Source organism: Schistocerca cancellata, chromosome 2 (genome assembly GCF_023864275.1).
Source record: "Schistocerca cancellata isolate TAMUIC-IGC-003103 chromosome 2, iqSchCanc2.1, whole genome shotgun sequence".
Classification (NCBI taxonomy): Eukaryota; Metazoa; Arthropoda; class Insecta; order Orthoptera; family Acrididae; genus Schistocerca; species Schistocerca cancellata.
The window spans coordinates 240,681,330-240,708,255 of record NC_064627.1 but is presented as its reverse complement, the minus strand read 5'-3'; the positions used below and the strand labels follow the sequence as shown (position 1 = coordinate 240,708,255).

General features: G+C 42.5%; 1 protein-coding gene across 1 annotated transcript in view; it reads left to right on the top strand.

Annotated features, from left to right (window-relative positions):
• Positions 1-18,835: 18,835 nt before the first annotated feature.
• LOC126144881 (uncharacterized) overlaps positions 18,836-26,926 on the top strand; it is a 32,105-nt gene continuing 24,014 nt past the window's right edge. The window contains exon 1 of the mRNA XM_049915518.1: positions 18,836-18,984. Within this exon, the coding sequence (XP_049771475.1) occupies positions 18,862-18,984 (123 nt within the window). The 5' untranslated portion in view covers positions 18,836-18,861. The remainder of the gene's footprint in view (positions 18,985-26,926) is intronic.

Here is a 26,926-nt window from a genome sequence, read left to right as displayed (position 1 = left end):
AAAGATGACATTGCCGTCGGGGAAGACGTCAAGCATGAAGGGATGCAGATGGTTCGATGAGGATAGTTCGCAGCTGTTAGCGTGTCTTCGATTAGTGCCACAGGTCTCATGAAAGAGCCGGACAATGTCTCCCATATCATAATACTGCTCCCACCAGCCTGGGACCGTGGCGCACTGCACGCTTTGAGCCGCCGTTCACCTCGTTGACGGCGTTTGGAGGGACGACCAGTGAGTGACGCGAAGAGCCGACACGTTTCCATTGGTCGACGGTTGAATGCCGATGGTCCCATAACCACTTTCATTGTAACTGGGTCAACAACATTCTGCTCTTTCGGAAGAGATGCCACTTATCACCATCTATCCTAGAGCAGAGAAGCCCCCGAAACACTTCTTCTGTGAAGAGTCGTGGACGTCCAACCATTCAGCGCCTAGAGAGGGATGCTCATGAGAATAGCACTTGAACATTCAACCTGTTTCACTGTTTTCGAGGTACTCGTTTAGAGGCTCTGCGTAAAAATAGTTCTCCCTTTGTCAAAGGCGCGTCTCTCAATGGATTTTCTCATTTGCAGCCAGTGTCTTCCCAACGGTTATCTCTGTCCGTGTCTGCTCCACTTACGTACTTTTGTTACCGTGTCAGGAGCCCGTAACGCCACCATGCGACATTCATCGTCGCCGTGGGGAGTAGTCATAATGTTTTGGTTGACGAATGTATCTCCGTTCTTAGTTTTTAAATGTCCATAATCACCACAGTATTACACTACACTACAGAAATAAGATTTAGTTAATCTTTTCGTCGTCTCCATCGGAATTCTTCTAGGTGCTAGTAACCCCTTCACTTTTTCAAACGCTCTCTTTTTCATAGATACCCTCCTCTTTATTTCTTCTGTGGGGCTTCCATTCCATGTCATTAATGTTCCCAGGTATAGAGAGGATTTTACTTGTTCCGTTCTCGTTCCACGTTAACTGGAGCTTCTTTCCTGGTTATTGTCATTATTTTATCTTTCCCATATTTTTCTTCATTTCATTCTCCTTCCTCCTATGGCAAACACAAAAGTGATAACAATAAGAAAGAAGTAACGTATTCCGGAATGAAATTTTCACTCTGCCACGGAGTGTGCCCTGATTTTGAAACTGAGCTACACGGTTTTAATCTGCCAGGAAGTTTGAAGTAACGTATTCTTAGGCATAGAGAAACAAAATGAGCATCCCTGTTCAACGTAATTTGATTGTATGTAACAACTTTTCATCTTCACAACAGTCCATCTTTGTGACTGACAACAAATTGTCCTCAAACGCTGACACATCCTCCACTGACTTACCTGAGAAGGAAGAGCCCAAGATACCAGCATTAGTATCTAGAATATTTACCGATAAATTGGACGAGGGTTTGTCCTCTTTCAATGTGCCTTATCAGACCTCCTTTCAGCCTTTTGATACAGTAAGGTCCGAACCGCTTCTGGGGCTCTAAACATTAGTCCTCTGACTTACTCATTGTAAAGCACGTGTATAACAAGAGGACAAAAATATAATACGACGAATATAAGGAAAAAGTAAATTTCAGAAATAGTGCAACAGTTTTTAACACTGTTTAATCTTTACATCAAAGCGCGAACCATGTATGCTCGTTGTGTCACTTGGCCTAACGCTCAGCCCTTCTACGTTTACAGCAAGTTACAGATAACGATTAAGCAACTGAGCCACTATAAGCCACCAGATTACATTGCGTATAATAGAGACGCATACTAGAGTAGATCTCTATAGTGCTCTCTCTGAACTAGCTCAAATTTCAACCAGAGTCACTTTTACAAAAATCGCACTTTGAACTCCATTCCCCAATGTAACTGAACGTACATCTCTATCAGCTCAGACAGCAAACAGCCAAAACAGTCTTTCGTCACTCACCACATTCCGATATCGATGCTGTAGGCTAACACCAACGCTGCTCAACGTTAATACCTCTTCCTAACCCAGCTGTTAAAGTCTGGCACGCTTCTGACGCCAATGGTTACGGGGTAGGCAGCCCCGTAAGAGTCAGGATAGTTCTATAGTCATTTATACTGTAAAATGTCGGGATGACGACCCAGTATGGGAAATAGGGCTGTGGATGAAATGCACCAGTCCCCCGGCGTCCGTCTCGTTGATGTGTGTCGGCCCCAGGCAGCATGACGTGTGTCAGCATAATACAGGCGTTGTTTTGGCACCACGCGGATGCCAATGAGCAGCAAGGCAGCCGCAGTGCAGTCGTTGTGTCAACGGCCTTGCGAACGCGTCTCAACGCCAGGCGTTTGGCTGACGTTTATACGAGAAAGCGCTGAAGAGACAGCAGCTCCCAGTGTTAGAACAGGTGCGGGATGTTCCTGGTGCGGGCTGCAAACTCTGGACCACTCGGAGACGTCCAAGAGATGGATGATAACAACTAAGAGATGACCCCTGTACAACAGCGGCAGCATCGGGCCTAGAAGCAGACCAAAGACCGGCAGCTGGCAGAGGCGGCCGTTAGCCGTAGACGTGGCAAGGTGACCCACGTTCAGTCGACGGCTGGCTTCGTGCAGTTTTCGGTGTAGGCAGCAGTCGACTAAGGGCGCGTGAGATGAGTGATTGTGCGGGTGAATGCGAGTAAGCTGGGAGTGAGTAATTGATAGTCATTTTATATGTTTCCTCTTCGCAGTTTGACAATTTTATTCACTTTCTCCACATTCGTTTCTTTTAATATGTGCAAGGTGAAACGTCCCCTTAGAACAATTTATACACGACTGTGGTTAAACTGACACACAATATGTTTTTAGCGCAACGCAATCTGACTATCAAAGATCCCTGCAAAGGTATGGCCCTGAGTAACATTAAACTATACCTTTCACAAATAACTTACCTCACAAAAATCTTCATTAGTGGAACTACTGCAATACAGCGAGCGCCACTACTGCCAGCTAAATAAAAGATTCAAACTATTGAAGGCACTAACTACTAATAGGGATAGTTAGCAAATGAAAGATTTTAATAGAGAACAAACACTGTATTTACCTTAATATCATCAAAAGTCATAATATATGTAATTTCAAAACTCCGCCATCTCTCTCCTCACATCCACCACTGCAGGCGGCTCACCTCTAACTGCGCAACGCTACGCGCTGTTCACATCCAGCTGCCGCTGCCCAACACTACAATGGCAGACAACAACGCAAACTAGCCACAGACTGCACACAGCACAGCATATTGAGCGCTACGTAACGTTGCCAATAAGAAAACATAAACAGCCTACTTACATAGCCCCCATGCTCCCCACAAAAAATTTTACAGAATATTTTTGGGCAGTGGCCAATAATGATTTGAAAAAAATTTTCATAATTACAATAACAAAGATATCAAATGCACACACTTATTTATACAATGTTGGTCAAAAGCTAAAATTTTCTCACAGTCCATAAAGACAATCCTGATCATTCATCACAGTAAAATTGCTGTTTCTTTTATCAAAGTCTGAGCAGTAAAAGACAATGCACACGGAAGTAGTGGATGTCCATGCAGTCTTGAAGAAGTAGTGTTGTCCTTCCAACAGAAAGACAGTGCTGACTCTTGACATGCTGACAGGTAATGGGCCACAACAGAGCAAACCCACAACAGAGTCATTCGAAGTTGATGAATATTGGTAGGTAGGTCATCACAGAGTAGGCCCACTGTAGTCCTGGTAGAGAGTATGGTATTGGTGGGCCACCAGAGGTGCAGACCCACTGCAGTCCTTGTAGAAATTGTGGACAGGCCCACTGTAGTCCTGGTAGAGATTGCCAGCAGCCATCTGCTGCGACGGTGCAGGTGCACATTCACCATCGAAGAGTCTTGCGGAGAATATAGCAAGTCTATAACCACCACTTGTGCACTCACAAAGTTTTTGGAATTGTACTTAGAACCAGCAATGCTGTTATCCAGTCCCTTGCTGAATTATCAACACACATGTAAACACTAAGAGCCCCAACTTCTCACATATTGTCCATATACTATGACCAACAGAAATGTGCGCAGTGAAATGAATGCTTACAAGTTACATAATTTTATGAACTGCTGTCAATTACAATATTATAACATGAGAATACAATTACAAAGGTACAAAATACATAATTAAAGAACATAACAATACAAATAACATTTGTAGTACAAGCTTTACAAAAGAATCGAAATAACATATACATCAGTGTTACAGGAATTATAACATAAGTTCATACATAAAAGATCAGAATAACTTTTGAAACATCAACTTTACACGTGAGCATTAAAACAAAACAGAATAAATAATGTTTAAGCATATTTACTAGGTAAATAACATATTATTAATGCAAAGTATATTTGAGGATAACAGTATTCCTCATCATAGTGAATGAAGCTTAATATTAAAAGAAGAAAAAATTATATGAAACTACACAGAGACAGGAAGAAAACAAATACACAAGGGTACACAAACACATAGTGGGATAACACCGAAAGGAAAGGACAACACACAATTACATATTGGGAAAAAGCAGCAAAGAGGAAAGGACAGGGTTTGTTTTACTGCAGTATTTTGCATGGAGATCTCCCTTGGTTCATCATTATTCCCAAAAGTCCTACCTATACCTCCTTCCTGCATTCTATTCATATTTCTTTCAAAATAATAATAATATAATAATAAATAATAATTCATTTTGGCCCAAATCTTTTTCATATAACGTCGCAATGCATTCTTTACCTATTCTCCATAGTCAGTTTCTTATATAGTCTACCCCTCTTAAGCTAACTTAAGTCTGCTGAGCTCAGATGCTAAACTAAGGGACGAGGCAATGCAGCAGCACATAACAAATTAACACAAACATCAATGCAAGCAGCAGTAAATCTAAATTAACAGATAAAATGCAAAATTACAACTAATATGAGCCAATGTGCAGCAACAAGAAAAATAAATCCGTAGTAAAACTGGCTTAACAGCGTAATACAAAGTCAAATTCTGTAACATTATGCCTGGCAAACAGCAGCAGCAACTTATATCTAAACATGACATAGCTCAAGCAAAAAAACATTACACTAAAGACAACAATGCAGACAAGGGAAATGCATATTCACATCTTAATGTCTATGTAATTAAAGTGGTGCACCACAACAACTTATTGTAAAAAAAATATTACCATGTACTTGAAAAGAAAATTATGTGTCCAGTTACTGTTACTAGTCCCTTCTTATTGTTCTTTCCTTTCCAAGTGCTCCTTTTTTAAAGAATGTGGATTACAAAATTGTTATTTAATAGATCTGTTGACAGAAAGTGTTCACATTAGCAAATGCATCTAAGTTTATTTTATAAAACTAATGCTGCAACACAGCTGGAAAACAGGTATCAAATGAAATAAGCAATTACGCAAACCAAAGCATAAAAATATCATTCAATAGCTATGTGGCATTTCCTAAGTTAGTAGAAATTCTCTCAACTCTCGTAGAAAGACGCTTGTCGTAATCAGGTGTGCAGATGTAAAAATATTTCTCGTCATTTCATTAGGCATTTCAGTAAATATCATAAATTACGAGCTCCACAGTATGCTTTCAACAAGGAAATGTCAATAGCGAGGGTAATGGCCTCCCTTTTTTGAAAGGCACACCCTAATGGCTTGTTCTCCAGGTGTCTGACACAGCTGTGTGCCCACGACGCACGTGCAGGTGGTCACTTAACTTCCTTACGGAAATATTTACGACAGCAGTTTCCGCTACAGTGACAGTCTCATATACAAAATTTCACAGGTCGAGAATTTACGTTGCAAATGTGTAGAAACAAAATCCTATGAATATAACAGTGTCCAAAAAAATTTTCGCCGGCATTGTGATACATTCACGCATTTACACACATTTCATAACTCTTAAAGTACGATTCTTGGTTTCCAACATCCTTTTTTACAAGTCAAGAGTCCCTAACTTCTATTCATTATTCATATACATATAAACACGTAATCACATTCCTCATATATGGTAGCATCATGTTATTGACATAAACATACCTCAACAGCATAATACACATCGTCGTCATAAAAATAACATCATAACACCTCAGTCAAATCTCAAAATCGTCGTAGCTTCCTCCAATAATTTCAAAACCTAAAAAAATTCTCTGCTCATGCCAAAAGTGTCATCTGCCTCAAACGTACTTTAAAAATCATGATCCAATACCAAATATATCATTCAAAGCTCTCATAATATCACAATGGGTCCGAAAAAATATGAACAGTTCACAAAGTACAGACAAAATACAATTTCGTAAGTGTGAAGTTATACAACGGTGTAATTACGTAAACATCTGTCACTGACATAATAAAAAAGTTTGTCTCTCTCAGTTAAATGATCAGATAGCTGTGTAATTTGTATTAGAGAAATATGGTACCGATGTGTAAAGTTGTATAAGCAAATACCATATTAGCTAGGGTTCCTTGTGCTTGCCAAACACATGGTACACAAAGTAAGCATGTACCCCCCTGAGGATTATTGTAATTATACCCTCAGGTGTTACAGATTACAGCAATGGAATGAAATGTATCACGGAAAACTTTCTTTGTAATTCAAAAATCTTTAAAAATAAATGTTTTAAGTACAAAATTAATCACTGAAATGCGTGTCCTGTAGCGCTAAATGTGCATCTTGTTGTAAGATAATCTCTGTGGAAGTGTCGTAGTTATTGTCCTCCGAAAGCTAAGTTCAGCAGAAGCCAATGTACTTACCTCATGATAAACAAAAGTGAAATGCTTTGCGTATAGATTTCTTAGTTATTACGCTTATTGTTATGATGAAGAAATTACTGTGCTGTAACGTATTGTTGTGCTACGGAAAAGGCTGTCTCATTGTAGCTATACCACAAAAGTTACTACTAAAACATGTTTTACTTTCCAGAATAATACAGAAAAACTGTGCAGATATAAAACAGATACCCCGCAAAAGCAACAATGTAAATTGTGTCACACATTAGTAACGTCATGATATAATCGTGTAGCTGTCACATTAACTAACCACTGTGTCATCTGTTCGCAATAACAATGCATTCGTAATTTCTGTTTGAATATGTTCTCTTGGTTCTTGACTGGATATTTAACTTTAAACATTGTTGCATGGTAACAGTTTCTAAAGCATACTAGTAACGTGAAGTGAAACGTTTTATGGCAAAGACAAAGTTAAAAAGCAGATTATCTTTCAATAAACGGTTTTACATGTGAAATATGGTGTAAACCTTTACTCTTCCTAGTACGCAGAGTTTCAACTTCAACGCAATTATCATGTGGTATACGTCGGATTCTGTAAGGTCCATTGTAAACTAGAAAGAATTTGTGACTCAAGTGTTTCTTCTTATGTGACAATGAATGAGCTTTAATGAGAACTTTCTGACCAATATATAATTTCTTTGCATTTGCTTTACCGTGTAGTTTTCTCCTTTTGTCTGCTGCAGATTTAATATTTTTAAGAGCCAAATCAATTATGTCTTTGTGTCGAAGTTTACGTGTATTCGGGAATGGTACAAGCTGTCTGATTCTGTTCGGTGGTTCTTCATTCTTCAGTACAAGACTAGGTGGTAAAGCAGTGGAATCATGAGGCATTTCATTCAGCACATTTTGAAATAAGTGTAAATATCTGTCCCAATGCTGATGCTTTCTGTGACAATAAAGTCTGCAAAGCTTATTGATTTCTTTCATAATCCGTTCAGACGGGTTACAATGTGGTGAGTACAATGAAATAAAAACAGGTTTGATTTTATGGTTCCGAAGCATGCATGACCAAACAGCAGATCTGAATTGCGGTCCGTTATCTGAAATGACTTTACTGACGTTTCCAACTTCACGTAAGAAATTTTTAACAAAGGCGTTGGATACAGACCGTCCAGTGGCTTTACGTAACGGAGTGAAAGAAACAAATTTTGAAGTAAGTTCAACAGCGACTAGAACGTACGCAAATCCATTAGATGTTCTGACAAGTGGTCCCAAGAGATCAACAGCAGCAAATTCTTTTAATTTAGAAGGAATGATAGGAAACAGCGGAGCACGATGTGAGACAGTAGATGGTTTAGCCTTTTGACAAAGTTTACAAATAGACAAGACTCTTCGAATTCTCTTTTCCATATTGTTAAAATAACAAGTCGTTCGAAGAATATGATAACATTTTCGTGGACCAAAATGTGCGTAGCTGAAATGAATGTACCAAATGAGCTTATTAACAAAATCGTCTGGAATGCAAAGTACCCATAGCTTGTCATCAACAGTGCAGCGTTTTAAGAGTATGTTGTTTCTAACCAGGTAATAATGCCGAATCTGAGTGTGTATCTTTTCATGCCATTTACTTTTGATGTCTTTCCAAATCGGATCTTTATCTTGTTCATGAGCAATGTCCTTTAAAGATGTGGTGATGAAGTTTTCAAAGGCGACTTTCTGAATGTAAAGAATACTGAAATTTTTCTCAATGTTGCCTTCTGTGTTACTTTTATCAAGCCCAGCCGGTGCGCGGGACAGCGCGTCCGCAACAATGTTCTCCTTGCCGGGAATGTAGACTATTGTGAAGCGGAATTCTTGCAGAAACAATGCCCAACGTTTTAACCTATCATGGTTTAATTTTGAAGACATAATAAATTATAATGCACGATGATCACTGTATACTTTTACGTGCTTACCAGAAAGAAAGAAACGGAATTTGTTAAATGCCCAAACGATAGCTAACGCTTCTAATTCAGTAACGGAATAATTATTTTCAGATTTTGTTAGCACTCGGCTAGTAAAAGCAATGGTTTTCTGAACAGTAGTGTCATTTTCTATGGCTTCTTGAAATAAGTGGGCACCAAGACCGACTTTAGAAGAATCCGTGCTAAGGCAGAAATCTTGTGACAGATCTGGATGAGCTAGTATTGGCGCGTGAAGTAACGCTTCTTTCAAAGAATTGAATTCCAACTGTGCTTGTTCGTCCCAGTTCCAAATAGTATTTTTTCCAGTGAAAGAACAAAGTTTTGGTGTAACTAGAATTTGCATATTCAGAAAACGACGGTAAAAATTTACGAGACCTAGAAAACTGCGGACTTGTCTTTTTGTGGATGGAACTGGAATGGCTCTGATTGCTTCTAACTTTTCAGGGTCCGGCTGAATGCTTTCAGAAGAAATAATATGTCCCAAAAACTTCACCTTTGACCTACCGAATTCAGACTTTTCCAAGTTAACTGTAATTCCAGATTCTGCAAAAATACGTAACAAACTATTGAGGATGCGGTTATGTTGTTCCCATGAAGCTTCTGCTATTAGAATATCGTCCACATATAGGGTGATGTGACGTTTTAAGAACTCAGGTAATATGGAATTTAACACACGAATGAATGCTGCCGAAGAAATGTTCAAACCAAAAGGAAGTTTCCGAAACTGATAACAAACGCCGAAACAAAGGAAAGCTGTGTATTTTCTGCATTCTGGATGAAGTTCGATCTGATAAAAGCTGGATCTGAGATCAATGGAAGACAACACTTTTACACCATTAAAATTTTGAAGAAGTTCTTCCATCGTCTGCGGCCTGTCTGTTTCAGGAATAATGATAGTATTGATTTGTCTCGAATCTAAGACAAGCCTGATCGATCCATTTTTCTTCTCAACAACATGTAACGGAGTGTTGTATGAGCTTACTGCAGGCTCAATAATGCCCTCGTCAAGCATGGATTGTATTTCTGTTCTAACACGGTCCCTATAATGTGCTGGAATTACGTATGGTCTAACGCAAAATTTAGTATGCTCACGAACACGAAATTGGTATTGAAATCCCTTGATTGTTCCTGTTTTGTGAGTAAAAACTGTGGAATGTGCTTGTAAAATCTCAAAAAGGTGCTGCCTATCAGTGTCATTACAATTCTCAATTGTTTGAATTTTATTCTGAATTAACTCGTTAATGTCAAACATGCCATCGATATCATCCATGTCAGTACTTGCAGAGTGATTGTTAGTGTCTAGTTCCGTAGAAAATTCCGAACTGTTGTCTAACAGAAGGTAAAGCCGATTAATTTCCTCATCATGGTTTGAGAGCCAGTCTTCAAATTTCAAAGCTATTGACTTACCTTCTTTCTCTAAACTTATTTCAGCATCGTGAAAGCTTAAAACTGCTTTGTATTCATTCAAAAAGTCTACTCCCAGTATAATTTCTGTCGACAATAATGGAACAATAAGAAAGTTCATAGAAAAGCTGTGGCTTTGGCAAAAGAATTCTAAATTGGTTTGTTGGCGTACATCTACGTACTTTTTCCAAAGATTGCACCTTGTAATTTAATCTTACGTAACGGAAGTGTGGGGCAATCGTTCGATTTGTTGCATTTGCTACAAGCTGTTTCACTAATTACTGAAATGGGACTGCCAGAGTCAAGTACTGCCGTAAATTTTACGTCATTTACAGTAATGTGAATCACGGGATATGCAATGTTGTTATGTTTTACGTCTTGTTCCTGGAGTAAGATGTCCCTAATGTCTTCCATTTTTACGTAATTACTAGCTACGGCAGCTGCATCGTCAGTTTCATAAGTACGTTTTGTGGCTGCCAGCGGAGTGAGTCATTGCCTATTGTCTCTTTGTTGGCGCGCGTCGTTATTGGGATTTGGAGACGTAACTTCTACAAATTCATCGTGACGAGAGTGCTCTGCTCTGTTTAAATCTCGCCAGTTCTGATGCAATTCAGGTCTGTCGTTACGATCATATCGTCTGTCGTCATGTCGGTAGATTCGATAGTTTCTTTCTTGTCGGTCACATGGTGGAGAATTTCTCCCTGAATCGTAACTGCGCGCTAGACCATTGCGTCTAAAGTTATTCTGTCTCCCTTGATAATAATTGTTTTGGTTCCCATATTGTCTGTTTCTCTGATTGTCTCTGTGATAGTCATTACTGCGGAGAGGTGATCTTTCCCTGTAATTATTACTACTCTGTCAACGGTTGTCATACGGGTGGTGCCTGTTTTGGTCACGATTTGCGTTGTAAGAATAGACTTGTCATGTCCAGTTATTGTTTCTGTCGTCACGGAATCGTGACGGATGTGCCCTGTAGTGATTGTTTTCCCGTTTTCGCATCCCGCGACTGTCTGTGTCAATTTCTAATTCTTGTAAGAGTCCCTGAAAAGCTTCAATGTCGTCTTTGCAACGTCCTGCTAAAATAATATGTCTCAAATGTTCAGGCAGTTTGATTAAGCAAATGCGGATGAGTTCTGAGGGGCTGTATGGGTTTGAAAGATACTGATTCTTATGCAACATATCTTCAAAATATTTCACAAGACTGGAAAATTCAGATTGTTCGAAATGTTTCATCATTATGATGCCATGTTTTACTCGGTCTTGTGTGGCTTGAGACCAATATGCTGAGAGGAAGGCATGATAAAATTCTCCTTCACTGTGACAATCGTGAATGACCGATCGCATTCTTACAGCTGGTTCATTCTCCAAGTAGCCACACATAAATTCAAACCTGTGCTCCAATGACCGGTTGGGAGGAAAACAATTAATAGAATTGATGGAGCCATGCTTGTGGATGAATGTCGTTGCCAGAATTCTTAAATGTTTTGAATTTACGTGTAGTAATGAACAGCTTATAGTCAAAATAATCATGTCAGCAAGTCACAATCGGTCATTGTTACGTCGTGTCGGCGGTTCCATCTCAAAATTCGGTGCACCTTGCCAATTCCTTTCATAATTACCGAAATGCCCTGTGTTATTATTTTGTGGCTTTTCCGTATTTCTATGTCCCTCTTCCCGTATTGGGGCGCGAGTGTCCTCTGAAATACGTAATTCTTGTATTACCTGTGTCAACTGATCTTGTACTTCCCGGATTTCTCTTTTGTACTGTGTATTGATTTGATTTTGATTTTGTTTGAATTTTCTTATTTGTTCATACTCTTCTGTGTCAGTGAAGGCTACGGGTCTTGTGTCATTCAGATCATCATCTACCTTTGTAGATAAGTTAGTGACCTGATCCGAAAGTTCGGCTACTTTCTCCAATAGTGAACACATTTCCTCAGTGTGTTTTTCTGAACCAAGTTTCAGAGTGTCCATTTGTGTTGAAATCGAATCTTTAAGTTTTCCTGAGTTTTTGCCAGTTGCGTAACCGAATCGGTAGATGCAACTGAGTCAATTTTAGCCCACAAGGTCTCATGATTTTCATGAACAATGGTTTGCAGCTCTTTTATGGCTGCTTCGTGATTCTGTAATGCATTTTCATGCCGCGAAAAATAGGCTGAAAATGCTCACAAATTTGTGTTTTTACGTCATTACAGACTTTTTGACATTTCGATTCAATGTTATGTAACTCAGTAGTTAAATCTTCACGTGTTTGTTCAAGTGTGGTGTCTAACTTCCGAAGATTTTGTTCCATTGTGTCTAACTTTTGCAGCTTTTGCTGTGTTTGTCTCTGATTTTGTTCCATTATGTCTAACTTTTGAAGATTCTGTTCCATTATGTCTAACTTTTGAAGATTCTGTTCCATTGTGTCTAACTTTTGAAGATTCTGTCCCATTTGTTGCATTAATTGTAATAACAATGCATTAGTGTCTGGAATCTGTTCCTCTACGCTTTTCGGCAGTGCATTTGCACCAGCAACATTCACATTTTGACAAGCAGAAAATGTGTCTTGACTTATTTGAGAAAACGGTGAGGACGCAAAACCTGAATCTACAGTATTTGCAAAATTGTGTCCTATCATTTCGGATTCCTGAGGCGAGCTGTTGCTGAGCGATCGATCGATAATGCTTCCCTGTTCACTAATTGTTTCACTGCCTACGCCATTGTTTGCCGCCCGCTCCATTTCCCTATGCACAAATACCAAATTACTACTTGGAATGTCTGTTAATTCACTACACAGTGGTGCTGATAAGCTACGCTCGTCGTCACTATTATTTCTCTGTTTACTTTGGAGCCTAGTGTTACGTTTTTCACACGCCATATTGTCACAATATTTCACACGACAACACAGAAAAACACAATTTGAATAGCAAAAATAAGAGAATACATTAACATAGCACTGAAAACAATATGTAGTTAATTACAAGCGCAGCTGCGAAATACTTGGTACAAATCTACATGCATGCCACAACTGTTTTACAGTACAACAATGAAAGACTGCAACTACAAAGGAGATTCTCTCTACAATTACGCGCTAGGAATAAACAAAATCTACACTAAATACACAAACTACAAGAAAAACTCAGAAGATTCCAGTGAGGTATCCTAGGCTAAGGGTCGACATATGAAACGTCCCCTTAGAAGAATTTATACACGACTGTGCTTAAACTGACACACAATATGTTTTTAGCGCAACGCAATCTGACTATCAAAGATCCCTGCAAAGGAATGGCCCCGAGTAACATTAAACTATACCTTTCACAAATAACTTACCTCACAAAAATCTTCATTAGTGGAACTACTGCAATACAGCGAGCGCCACTACTGCCAGCTAAATAAAAGATTCAAACTATTGAAGGCACTAACTACTAATAGGGATAGTTAGCAAATGAAAGATTTTAATAGAGAACAAACACTGTATTTACCTTAATATCATCAAAAGTCATAATATATGTAATTTCAATACTCCGCCATCTCTCTCCTCACATCCACCACTGCTGGCGGCTCACCTCTAACTGCGCAACGCTACGCGCTGTTCACATCCAGCTGCCGCTGCCCAACACTACAATGGCAGACAACAATGCAAACTAGCCACAGACTGCACACAGCACAGCCAGTGATTTTCATATAGAGCGCTACGTAACGTTGCGAATAAGAAAACATAAACAGCCTACTTACAAAGGACACTGAAAACCTCAGTGTTGAGCGCCCATAAGCACCAAACACACACGTACGCAGGCACACACACACACGCACACACACACACACACACACACACACACACACACACAACTACACAGACAGACACACAAACACACCACACACACGACTGTCGACTACAGATATTCGCAGACTCGACTGCATGGTATTTATACTCGCTCGTACTGGATTCATTAGAACAAGGCACCACATCTGTGCTGTAAACGGGACGACGCCGCGCAGTGTGAACTAACACCGCCCACCACCTCTCCAGATTGGTGGCCTGAACCACGCCACCTCAGCAGTAATCTGACGTTGGCTACCGAGTTTCCCAGACAGCTATCTGGTATGCCATGGATTGTGACGTGTGCTGGGGCAGGTGGTGGAGCAACGAATCGTAGCCAGTTAGTGACACCTGCACTTTAATCAAATATACATTTTTTTCAGCTGTAGCAATACTCGCTGCATGGATGACACAACCTAGAGCTACTGAAATAAATGTAGAAGAAAATATTGTTTCACTCTCTGTCTGGTACAATCGGGAAATGTGCACACATATAACACAAGCACGCGCATACAAACACGCTCTATAGCACAGGCGGAAAGCTCGAGAAGTATATTGGATTTACGGCTCTTCTGCCTTTATCTTAGTAAACATTTTAGATGACGTTCTGATATTTGTATCACAAATTCATTTTTAAGGATTTTTTGCAGCGTAAAATAGAGAATTGTAAATTTCTGTTATTTCAGAAGATTATAAGGAATGTAGTTATTGTAGCTGCAAACTTGAAAAATTTCTTTTTTACGTGTTCAGCAAAAAGTACATCTGCAGCATTAATACACAGAAAATCGTCAAAAAAATTAACAGTTTGTAAACTGTCGAAGCTGCGTTGGTAAAGTACCGGAACTTCAAGCGCTGATAGAAAGCACCAAAGCTGAAATCGTTATAGGTACGGAAAGCTGGCTGAAGCCAGAGATAAATTCTGCCGAAATTTTTACAAACGCACTGACGATGTTTAGAAAGGATAGATTGCATGCAACCGGTGGTGGCGTGTTTGTCGCTGTTAGTAGTAGTTTATCCTGTAGTGAAATAGGAGTGGATACTTCTTGTGAATTATTATGGGTGGAGGATATACTCAACAACCGAGCTAGGTTAATAAGTGGCTCTTTTTACCGACCTCCCGACTCGGCAGCATTAGTGGCAGAACAACTGAGAGAAAATCGGGAATACATTTCACATAAATTTCCTCAGCATGTTATAATCTTAGGTGGAGGTTTCAATTTACCAGATATAGACTCGGACACTCAGATGTTTAGCACGGGTCGTAGGGCCAAAGCATCGAGTGACATTATACTGTGTGCGCTATTGAAAATTATCTCGAGCATTTAAACAGAGCACTGACTCGTGGAGATAACATCTTGGACCTACTGATAACAAACGGACCCGAACTTTCCGACTCTGTAAGCGCAGAACAGGGAATCAGTGATCATAAGGCCGTTGCAGCATCCCTGAATATGGAAGTAAATAAGAATATAAAAAAGAGAGAAAGGTTTATGTGTTTAGCAAGAGTAATAGAAGGCAGACTTCAGACTATCTAACAGATCAAAATGAAAATTTCTGTTTCGACACTGACAATGTTGAGTGTTTATGGAAAAAGTTCAAGGCAATCGTAAAATGCGCTTTAGACTGATACGTGCCGAGTAAAACTGTGAGGCACGGGAAAAACCCACCGTGGTTCAACAACAGAGTTAGGAAACTACTGCGAAAGCAAAGAAAGCCTCACTGCAAGTTTAAACGCAGCCAAAACCGCTCAGACAAACAGAAGCTAAACGATGTCAAAGTTAGCGCAAGGAGGGCTATGCGTGAAGCGTTCAGTGAATTCGAAAGTAAAATTCTATGTACTGACATGACAGAAAATCCTAGGAAGTTCTGGTCTTACGTTAAATCAGTAAATGGATCGAACAGCATATCCAAACACTCTGGGATGATGATGGCATTGAAACAGAGGATGACACGCGTAAAGCTGAAATACTAAACACCTTTTTCCAAAGCTGTTTCACAGAGGAAGACCGCACTGCAGTTCCTACTCTACATCCTCGCACGAACGAAAAAATGGCTGACATCGAAATAAGTGTCCAAGGAATAGAAAAGCATCTGAAATCACTCAACAGAGGAAAGTCCACTGGACCTGGCGGGATACCAATTCGATTCTTCACAGAGTACGCGAAAGAACTTGCCCCCCTTCTAACAGCCGTGTACCGCAAGTCTCTAGAGGAACGGAAGGTTCCAAACGATTGGAAAAGAGCACAGGTAGTTCCAATTTTCAAGAAGGGTCGTCGAGCAGATGCGCAAAACTATAGGCCTATATCTCTGACATCGTCGTCGAGCAGATGCGCAAAACTATAGGCCTATATATCTGACATCGGAATATTGTAGAATTTTAGAACATGTGTTTTGCTCGCGCATCATGTCATTTCTGGAGACCCTGAATCTACTCTGCAGGAATCAACATGGATTCCGGAAACAGCGATCGTGTGAGACCCAACTCGCTTTATTTGTTCATGAGACCCAAAAAATATTAGATACAGGCTCCCAGGTAAATGTCATTTTCCTTGACTTCCGGAAGGCGTTCGATACAGTTCCGCACTGTCGCCTGAGAAACAAAGTAAGAGCCTACGGAATATCAGACCAGGTGTGTGGCTGGATTGAAGAGCTTTAGCAAACAGAACGCAGCATGTTGTTCTCAATGGAGAGACGTCTGCAGACGTTAAAGTAACCTCTGGCGTACCACAGGGGAGTGTTATGGGACCATTGCTTTTCACAATATATATAAATGACCTAGTAGATAGTGTCGGAAGTTCCATGCGGCTTTTCGCGGATTATACTGTAGCATACAGAGAAGTTGCAGCATTAGAAAATTGCAGCGAAATGCAGGAAGATCGGCAGCGGATAGGCACTTGGTGCAGGGAGTGGCAACTGACCCTTAACATAGAAAAATGTAATGTTTTGCGAATACATAGAAAGAAGGATCCTTTATTGTATGATTGTATGATAGCGGAAAAAACACTGGTAGCGGTTAATTCTGTAAAATATCTGGGAGTATGCGTACGGAACGATTTGAAGTGGAATCATCATATAAAATTAATTGTTGGTAAGGCGGGTGCCAGGTTGAGTCCTTAGAAAATGTAGTCCATCAACAAAGGAGGTGGCTTACAACACTCTCGTTCGGCCTATACTTGAGTATTGCTCATCAGTGTGGGATCCGTACCAAGTCGGGTTGGCAGAGGAAATAGAGAAGATCCAAAGAAGAGCGGCGCGTTTCGTCACAGGGTTATTTGGTAAGTGTGATAGCGTTACGGAGATGTTTAGCAAAGTGGCAGACTCTTCAGGAGAGGCGCTCTGCATCGCGGTGTAGTTTGCTGTCCAGGTTTCGAGAGGGTGCGTTTCTGGATGAGGAATATATTGCTTCCCCCTACTTATACCTCCAGAGGAAGTCATGAATGTAAAATTAGAGAGAGATTCGAGCGCGCACGGAGGCTTTCCGGCAGTCGTTCTTCCCGCGAACCATACGCGAGTGGAACAGGAAAGGGAGGTAATGACAGTGGCACGTAAATGCCCTCCGCCACACACCGTTGGGTGGCTTGCGGGTACAAATGTAGATGTAGCTGTAGGTTTAAAGAGGAGAGGAGAAGTTGTAGATGCTCTGCCCTCTGCGATGCCTTCTAGTGTGCGTGTTCTTACAAGGGTAGTAGGGAAAACTTACGTCACAGTAACTGGCATTGCTTTTGGTCAAAAGCTGGTCAAAATAACTTGCTTTCGCTTGATTCCTGATCTGCGTGTAAGATTCATATTCATTTGGAGCAAACTACGCCCCTGAAAAGTGTGTCACATTGTAATTCATACCACCTGGAACCACTCAACAAAGCCGGCCGCGGCAGTCTAGCGGTTCTAGGCGCGCAGTCCGGAACCGCGCGACTGCTACGGTCGCAGGTTCGAATCCTGCCTCGGGCATGGATGTGTGTGATGTCCTTAGGTTAGTTAGATTTAAGTAGTTCTAAGTCTAGGGCACTGATGACCTCAGATGTTAAGTCGCATAGTGCTCAGAGCCATTTGAACCATTTGAACCACTCAACAAATTCAGTCTCTGGATGTTTGTTTTTTCCGGGCATATATAGCATATTATCGCACTGTCTGCAGCTACGACTTAAAAGAACAGCCAGTTTCACCATTAGTTCGACAACAGACTTTTTCGCATTCGATTGCATGCCATCACATTCCATCAGTTCTTATCACCCAGATACACTAATGTGACCCTATATCCATTCGTTTAGAGTGGATACTTAGTTGAACGTGCTGCATGGTTTGTAACACCCAAGTACTTCTCCTTCGATCTTTATGGTGCGAATTTTGTGTTCACTGTGGCGCGCCATTTTTCATAAGATATTCACGGGGCAAGTTAATGATGTGTTTTGAAGATTCCTTAAATGTCAACTGTGTCCATCTTCTGAAGTATAATACATACATCCCACAGAAAGCTGATTTCTGTACCTTCCGTGCACTCACTTTCTGTCGCCCTCCTGAAGCACATGACGAGTCATCAGTAGCTTATATTTTTCCTGATATAACTGTTAACACAACACTTTCAAACGAATCTTAATAAAGATGGAACCTGCGACTTCATACTCAATGGGTTCTTTGTGAGATATTTGCTGTCACTTTAATTTGTTTTTGGGATACTTTCTGGTTTTTCGAACCTGCCATGACTGCCAGCAGTACTTGAAACAAACACTTCGCCCATTATTACTAACCACCTCTCGTTAGTTGTCAAGGTGTCATTGCCACCTCTGCTTAAAGAGCGGAGAGAACAAGGCTTTCCGTTGCGCAACGTGACCTTACCGTAGCACCTCAGGCGTTGCAGAAGAACCACTCATAGCGGTTGACAGCTTTCTTCCTTTCCGCGGTAGACAGCAAAGGACAAAAAGCCGTGTGAACCGTCTTGCAGGATTCGTACATATAAGAGCGGTACAATAACGTCCGACATCAGTTGTGCTTACAAATGATGGCCGTGTTGCACAAGGTAGCGATTATTCTCATCGTAGCGTCCGTGTCTCTCGGGCACCACCACAAGCATCACATGTGTCCACCACCGTTTGGGATGAAATCATTTGATGCCGACAAGGTGAGACGTATATTATTTTTAACTAAAGATTGCTACAACTGCCTAAAAATTTACAAGCCACCTTACAGTTTACTACTGAGGGTATGTTGTGCTACTATTCGTCATTCCCTTCCCTGTTTCACTCGCAAATGGAAAGAGATGAAAATGACTGTCTACATACTACCGTACAGGCCTTAATTTAATTTATCTTGTCTTCGCGATTCTTTCGCCAAATGTGCGTTGGTGGCAGTAGAATCGTTGTGCACTGAGCTGCGAATGAGGGTTCTCTAAATTGTCTTAATACTGTTGAGCCGTGGCGGCTCGCTCCGATTGATTTCCGGGTAAAAGACTATCTTTGGTCGGCTGCCGAACGAGTAAACAGGGTGGCGCTCGGCCGAAGCGAGATGAGGCGGGTCATGAAGAGGAAAGCGAGCGGCAGTGTGTAGAGTCAAGTCCGGAAAAGGTAGATTGAAAACGACCGTACTCGCCTGTGCAATGCAGCGACTACTGCTGTGTTTTGCTGCGGGTCTGGCGGTGGGTTGGAATGGTAGCTGTGTTTATTTTGCTGCGGTGGATTTGTCACAAAGCCTTAGCCGCAAGTGTTTTAGTTTCCTTCCGCCATTCCTGATATGGTTTTTGGGCAGACGTGAAGGTAGGATTTTTACTATTGAGAATATTACTGTTTGCTACACTTGCTACATGCTTTGTGGTCGCTTCTCCCAGAATTGTAACTTGCTGGTTGTCTGAGAGAGAAAGTAAGCTCTGAATTGCTGTGAGGTGTTTGTACTCTAATATACACACATCAAACGAAAGTTTTGCATCACCCAGGTTCCCAGAACGCCTGAAGATCGACGTTAACTGTGGATATTGCATCACAGACACAGTCCCTTTGACTGTTCAGAGATGCTACTAAACCCGCTCAAAGAGCAAGTCCTATTAGACGGAGGGAGTCCGATAGCCGACCATTTCCAGGCATTCCACCAAGAAAGAGGTATACAGTTTGTGTTGTCTGTAGTTCGGCCATGCCTAGACGGTTAATACCGCGGTTCGATCGCGTCCGCATTGTTACTTTGTGCCAGGAAGGACTCTCAACAAGGGAAGTGTCCAGGCATCTCGGAATGAACCAAAGCGATGTTGTTCGGACATGCATGAGATACAGAGAGACAGTAACTCTCGATGACATGCCTCGCTCAGGCGGCCCAAGTGCTGTTACTGCAGTGGAGACTGCAACCTCGGAGGAACCCTGACAGCAACGCCACCATGTTGAATCATGCTTTCCGTGCAGCCACAGGACGTCGTGTTACAACTCAAACTGTTTGCAATAGGTTGCATGATGCAACTTCACTCCCGACTTTCATGGCGAGGTCCATCTTTGCAACCACGACAACATGCAGCACGGCACAGATGGACCAAACAACGTGCCGAATGGACCACTTAGAATTGGCATCACGTTCTCTTCACTGATGAGTGTCGCATATACCTTCATCCAGACAATCATCGGAAACGTGTTTGGAGGCAACCCGGTCAGGCTGAACGCCTTAGACACACTGTCCAGCGAGTGCAGCAAGGTGAACGTTTCCTGATGTTTCGTGGTGGCATTATGTGGGACCGACGTACGCCGCTAGTGGTCATGGAAGGCGCCGTAACGGCTGTACGATAGTGCAACTATATAGACAGCATATTGGTGAGGCATTCGTCTTCTTGGACGTCAATTTGGGCCCCCTATTGTGCACTTCTTATGAATGACTTCCTTCAGGATAACGACATCGCTCGACTAGAGTGACTAACATGTTCTCCAGACATGAACCCTGAGGAACATGCCTGAGATAGATTGAAAAGGGCTGTTTATGGACGACGTGACGCACCAGTTACTCTGAGGAATCTACGCCGAATCGCCGCTTAGGAGTGGGACAATCTGGACCAACAGTGCCTTGATGAACTTGCCACGACGAATACAGGCATTCATCAATGCAAGAGGACGTGCTACTGGGTATTAGAGGTACCGGTGTGTACAGTAATCTGGAACACCATCTCTGAAGGTCTCGCTGTATGGTGGTACAACATGTAGTGTGTGGTTTTCCTGAGCAATAAAAAGGGCGAAAATGATGTCTATGTTAATCTCTGTTCCAATTTTCTGTACAGGTTGCGGAATTGTCGGAACCGAGGTGATGCAAATTTTTTTGATGTGTGTATTTTAGTGTTGTCTACGGAGCTTTGGTAAGACAAAGTGTGTACTACGTCTTCCTGGAGTTGTGCCGGTTGTTTTTCTGGGCGTGTTATTTTACTTAATTGTGTGCTGACGCGAGCGGGGCAAACGGTAAGCTATAGGCTCATTTGCTACTTCTCCGTGTATTTATACATTACTTTATTTTAATCTGTGGTATACGTTCCCTCAAGACTCTGAGCTGTTTGTAGTTTCAAGGATTTATGAAGTTTCTTTTAATTCCTAATCGATAATAAAGACACTTATTAGGAATTACCTTTCACGCTTTGCTGTGCCGTCCAGGCGAAAAATGTTCAGGGGATGTTGTTGTTTTGTGTTGATTAGTCGGTACATGCCACTGAAGTATCTAAATGGCAGATGCACTTGCACTTAGGCCGATTTGTTTGACATCCTTGTTAGCTCTGCCGTAAGCGTCATGCAAAATGTTTTTTCAGTGTCACTGCAGATGGAGAGTAGCTGTGGAACCTGCAGTTACACTCCTTTCGGCTTATTTGGGCAATTGTTGGTAATCGAAATGTGCAGATTGGCTATTGAGCGCCTCAGATGAACGTGTGAGATTTGTGCTTCAACTAATAAGTCTGTCTGTTCTTCAGGTGCGTCTGCAACATTTGTTATTCAAAGAACGTGGTAAAGTTTTGTCGGCCGCGTGTTTGACCTGGCCGGACCTTGCAGCCGATTTAGCAAGCACCACCGCCATCTGTAGTGATCGGTCGATTACACCGGCGCCTTGATATCCGAACAGAAAGTCCACACGTTGGAAGCGTCAGCCGGTGTGCTTAAAGATGACAAAGTGGTCACCATTCCGTAATTAAAGCCTAATGCTTCTGTTTTGTGGCCTCCAGAGAGAGAAGCCAAATTTCATTAAATTTTAAAATCTTGGCTAACTGTCTGATAGGTGTTTCCATATTAATTGTATTTTTTTCTCTTTAAATAACCCTTGGCCTTTGAAACCCTTTGGAGATTAGCAGTGCTGACTCAAATTAGTTTTGTGATCTTTTTCTCTCTTTATCTAGTGATCTTATGTAGAAATGTTGCATTCTCTTGTATCTTACAGAAGAAGAAGTAAGTGAGCCACACTCACGATTTCAGAGCTGTGGTTTTCCATTGTTATGGACAGAGATCATGTTTTTCAAATTCTTAACCTATATCCAAATCGTGTAACGAATTCATGCTTCTATCTTTGGGGCGTGAGTCTGCTCAGAATGTATCCAACATTTTAAAAGATTCCTTATTACCGAATTTGGCACAGTATTTTTTTATTTGTCGTGTCAGGAGCAAACTAAAAAAAAACAATATTAGATACATTAGTACATACATACATACATTATGGTTTATAAATTAAACTAGTCAAGAATGAAATAAATGATTAGACACAGATTGTGTTGTCAAACATAAGGTGATTTTAATCTATACAGTGGATGCTCAAAAATTTGCAACGCCAGTGTACTTTGTGTAGCGTTTACGAGGTCCTCCATGGTGCACACAGTTGGAGGTAATGTGCATTGTAGTAGATGTGTTGATGTCTGCACGGCAGCTCCGCAGTCACACTGGAGAGAGTCCACCTGGAAGCCCTCTCCAGATTACTCTTGGATCTTGTGACAGAAGAACGCAGGCGGTTGAGTGATTTCCATGTGGACCATTTCTCTGTGTGGCCTGGGGGAAGAACTTCTTGCGGGATCAGCCACTCCTCCAGATGCTAGCATCTGACCTGCCATCTCTTCTCCCGGTGTTGATGTGGAGTGTCAGCGAGTGGTTCTGTACTGTGAAGGAAGCTCTTTCTAGACACAAGTCTTTGCTGTGCCGGTTGGTGGCCATGTAGTGGGTGGGCTTCGGATGTTAATACCTTCTTCATTTCACTCCTTGCTGCTGTATCTCTTCGGATGTCTGGGGGGCTATGCCGGATAAGCAGTACAGTTTTTCCACAGGTGTGGCTCTTAGACAACCCGTAGTGATACGACATGTCTCATTCAGAGCAACATCAACTTTCTATGTATGTGTAGATCTGCACCATACTGGGCAAGCGTACTCAGCTGCAGAGTAACAGAGGGCTAATGCGGATGTGCGCACTGTGTCTGGCTGTGCTCCCCATGTTGTTCCAGTCAGCTTCCTAACCACATTGTTCCTGACAGCCACTTTTTGCTTTTTTTTTAAGCAGTGTTCCTTATATGTAAGAGCACGGTCCAGAGTGACTCTGAGGTATTTTAGAGTCTTGCAGTGTTCTAAAGAGTTTTCTTCCCAATCTATCTGCAAGGTTCTACTACCCTGTCTGTTTCGGAGGTGGAAAGCACAGGTCTGGGTCTTAGAAGGATTTGGTTTCAATTGATTGTCCCTGTAATAGGCAGTTAATTCTTTCAGAGCATCAGTTAGCTTCCGCTCCACCCTCTCAAAGCTGTGATCTTGTGCTGTGATTGCTCGGTCATCTGCATATATGAAGCTTTGTGTTCCTTCTGGTAACGGCTGGTCATTAGTGTATATATTGAAGAGGGTGGGTGCCAGTACACTGCCTTGTGGCAACCCATTTTTCTGCTGCCTCCATCTGCTTCTTTGTCCTTGATATTCCACAAAATATCTTCGGTTCTGCAGAAGATTTCTGATTAGACAGGTTAGTTTGTAGTCCTTGGTGAGGTTGTATAGCTTCATCAACAGGAGTCTGTGGTTGACAGTGTCGTAGGCGGCTGAAAGATCTATAAACACCGCTCCCGTTATCTGCCGCCTTTGGAAGCCGTCCTCTATATGCTGTGTCAAATTCAACACCTGTGCTGTGCAGCTCTTCCCTTGTCTGAATCCTGCCTGTTGAAGGATCAGTAATGGTTCTATCATATCTGTAATTATTTGGAGGATCAACCTTTCCAATACCAATACAGGTGGCATAGGAGGGAGATTGGCCTATAGCTTTTGGGGTCATCCTGGTCTTTCCCTGGTTTATGTATAGCTATAATTTTTGCTTTCCGCCAAGATTTTGGTATCTTGCCGCTCTTGACACAATTATTTTAGCTCGAGTAGCCAGCACTTTGCGCCTGGACCAAAGTTCTTGATCTGTTCACTTCTTATGTCATCTACCCCTGCTGCTTTTCCGACTAGGCACTTACACTCCTGGAAATTGAAATAAGAACACCGTGAATTCATTGTCCCAGGAAGGGGAAACTTTATTGACACATTCCTGGGGTCAGATACATCACATGATCACACTGACAGAACCACAGGCACATAGACACAGGCAACAGAGCATGCACAATGTCGGCACTAGTACAGTGTATATCCACCTTTCGCAGCAATGCAGGCTGCTATTCTCCCATGGAGACGATCGTAGAGATGCTGGATGTAGTCCTGTGGAACGGCTTGCCATGCCATTTCCACCTGGCGCCTCAGTTGGACCAGCGTTCGTGCTGGACGTGCAGACTGCGTGAGACGACGCTTCATCCAGTCCCAAACATGTTCAATGGGGGACAGATCCGGAGATCTTGCTGGCCAGGGTAGTTGACTTACACCTTCTAGAGCACGTTGGGTGGCACGGGATACATGCGGACGTGCATTGTCCTGTTGGAACAGCAAGTTCCCTTGCCGGTCTAGGAATGGTAGAACGATGGGTTCGATGACGGTTTGGATGTACCGTGCACTATTCAGTGTCCCCTCGACGATCACCAGTGGTGTACGGCCAGTGTAGGAGATGGCTCCCCACACCATGATGCCGGGTGTTGGCCCTGTATGCCTCGGTCGTATGCAGTCCTGATTGTGGCGCTCACCTGCACGGCGCCAAACACGCATACGACCATCATTGGCACCAAGGCAGAAGCGACTCTCATCGCTGAAGACGACACGTCTCCATTCGTCCTTCCATTCACGCCTGTCGCGACACCACTGGAGGCGGGCTGCACGATGTTGGGGCGTGAGCGGAAGACGGCCTAACGGTGTGCGGGACCGTAGCCCAGCTTCATGGAGACGGTTGCGAATGGTCCTCGCCGATACCCCAGGAGCAACAGTGTCCCTAATTTGCTGGGAAGTGGCGGTGCGGTCCCCTACGGCACTGTGTAGGATCCTACGGTCTTGGCGTGCATCCGTGCGTCGCTGCGGTCCGGTCCCAGGTCGACGGGCACGTGCACCTTCCGCCGACCACTGGCGACAACATCGATGTACTGTGGAGACCTCACGCCCCACGTGTTGAGCAATTCGGCGGTACGTCCACCCGGCCTCCCGCATGCCCACTATACGCCCTCGCTCAAAGTCCGTCAACTGCACATACGGTTCACGTCCACGCTGTCGCGGCATGCTACCAGTGTTAAAGACTGCGATGGAGCTCCGTATGCCACGGGAAACTGGCTGACACTGACGGCGGCGGTGCACAAATGCTGCGCAGCTAGCGCCATTCGACGGTCAACACCGCGATTCCTGGTGTGTCCGCTGTGCCGTGCGTGTGATCATTGCTTGTACAGCCCTCTCGCAGTGTTCGGAGCAAGTATGGTGGGTCTGACACACCGGTGTCAATATGTTCTTTTTTCCATTTCCAGGAGTGTATTTAGAGCTGAGTCGAGCTCACTCAAACTGAATGGTCGAGACAGAATGTTTCCCTCTTGTTCGGGCTCCCTTTCCAGGGTTCGTCTCCCGATTTTATTGGTATGGTCAGGTTTACCATTTTTCAAAAGCTGGTGTGCGATCTGGTCTGCCTTCACATTTCTATGCGTATTGGGTTGGGAGGGATCATTGTTAAGGTGTCGTAACAATCTCCAGGCATTTTAACTACTTCTACTCATCTCACATTCTGTCATCAGTTTAATCCACTGTTCTCTCTTCGCCTCAGAGATTGAGGAGAGAGTATTTTGCGCAGCCAGATAAGTTTCCTCGCTATAAGGGTTTTCTTCATATAGTCGATAGTATCCGTCCAGCAGAGCAGCTGTTTCAGGTGTCACACCCTGCAGATACATTGTCCTACACCCTCTTGGAATTGATGCCCGGGAGCAATGTTTGACAGTTTGAACAAAGCTGTCATACTCTTCAGGAATAGGTCGCACAGACTTAATCTCCTTGTCCACCATCTTAGCAAATTTTTTCCAATCAGCTTTTTTGAAATTGTATCTCGGTTTGAAATTCACCTCCTGTGGCCTTATTGCTGGAAGAACTTGACACAGTAGTGGCCTGTGTTGCGTCTTTAGTATGGGCGAGCACACTGATTTGGAGCAAAGCTGTGTGATGTCTTCACTCACAAAGAGGAGGTCAGGGTTAAATCCACGTTGCCACCTGCCACTGTTGAAGGAAGGGGGTAGCTTGCTGTCATGTATAAGAGACAACTGGCAGGATTCAGCCCAGGAGAGGACTGCCTCCCCATTTTCGTCATCTTCATAGTATCCCCACAAATGACTATGGCTGTTAAAGTCACCGATTACTACAGACGTCTTGCTGTTATGGAAGTTCCTGGGTGGTGTGAAGGAAAATGCAGCCGAAGGGGGCTTATACACAGAGGTAACCACGCAGTTACTCAGCTCCACTGAGATGACTTCGATGTTATGTTCTACGGTGCAGTGAGCACTGATTATCTGAAGCCCTGGTCTTACAAATATAGCACTTCCATACTGAGAGTGCGGTGTTTCTGCAGCTAGTTTCATGCCCTGTATTTTTGGTCGTCTCTGTCGCTCATCTCTATGCGTCTCTTGTATACACAGGACATCGCATTCTTTGTCACGGCATAGGTTGGATAACAGATGTTCTTTGGCTGATGATATGCCTTCAATAGATATGATAGTTAAA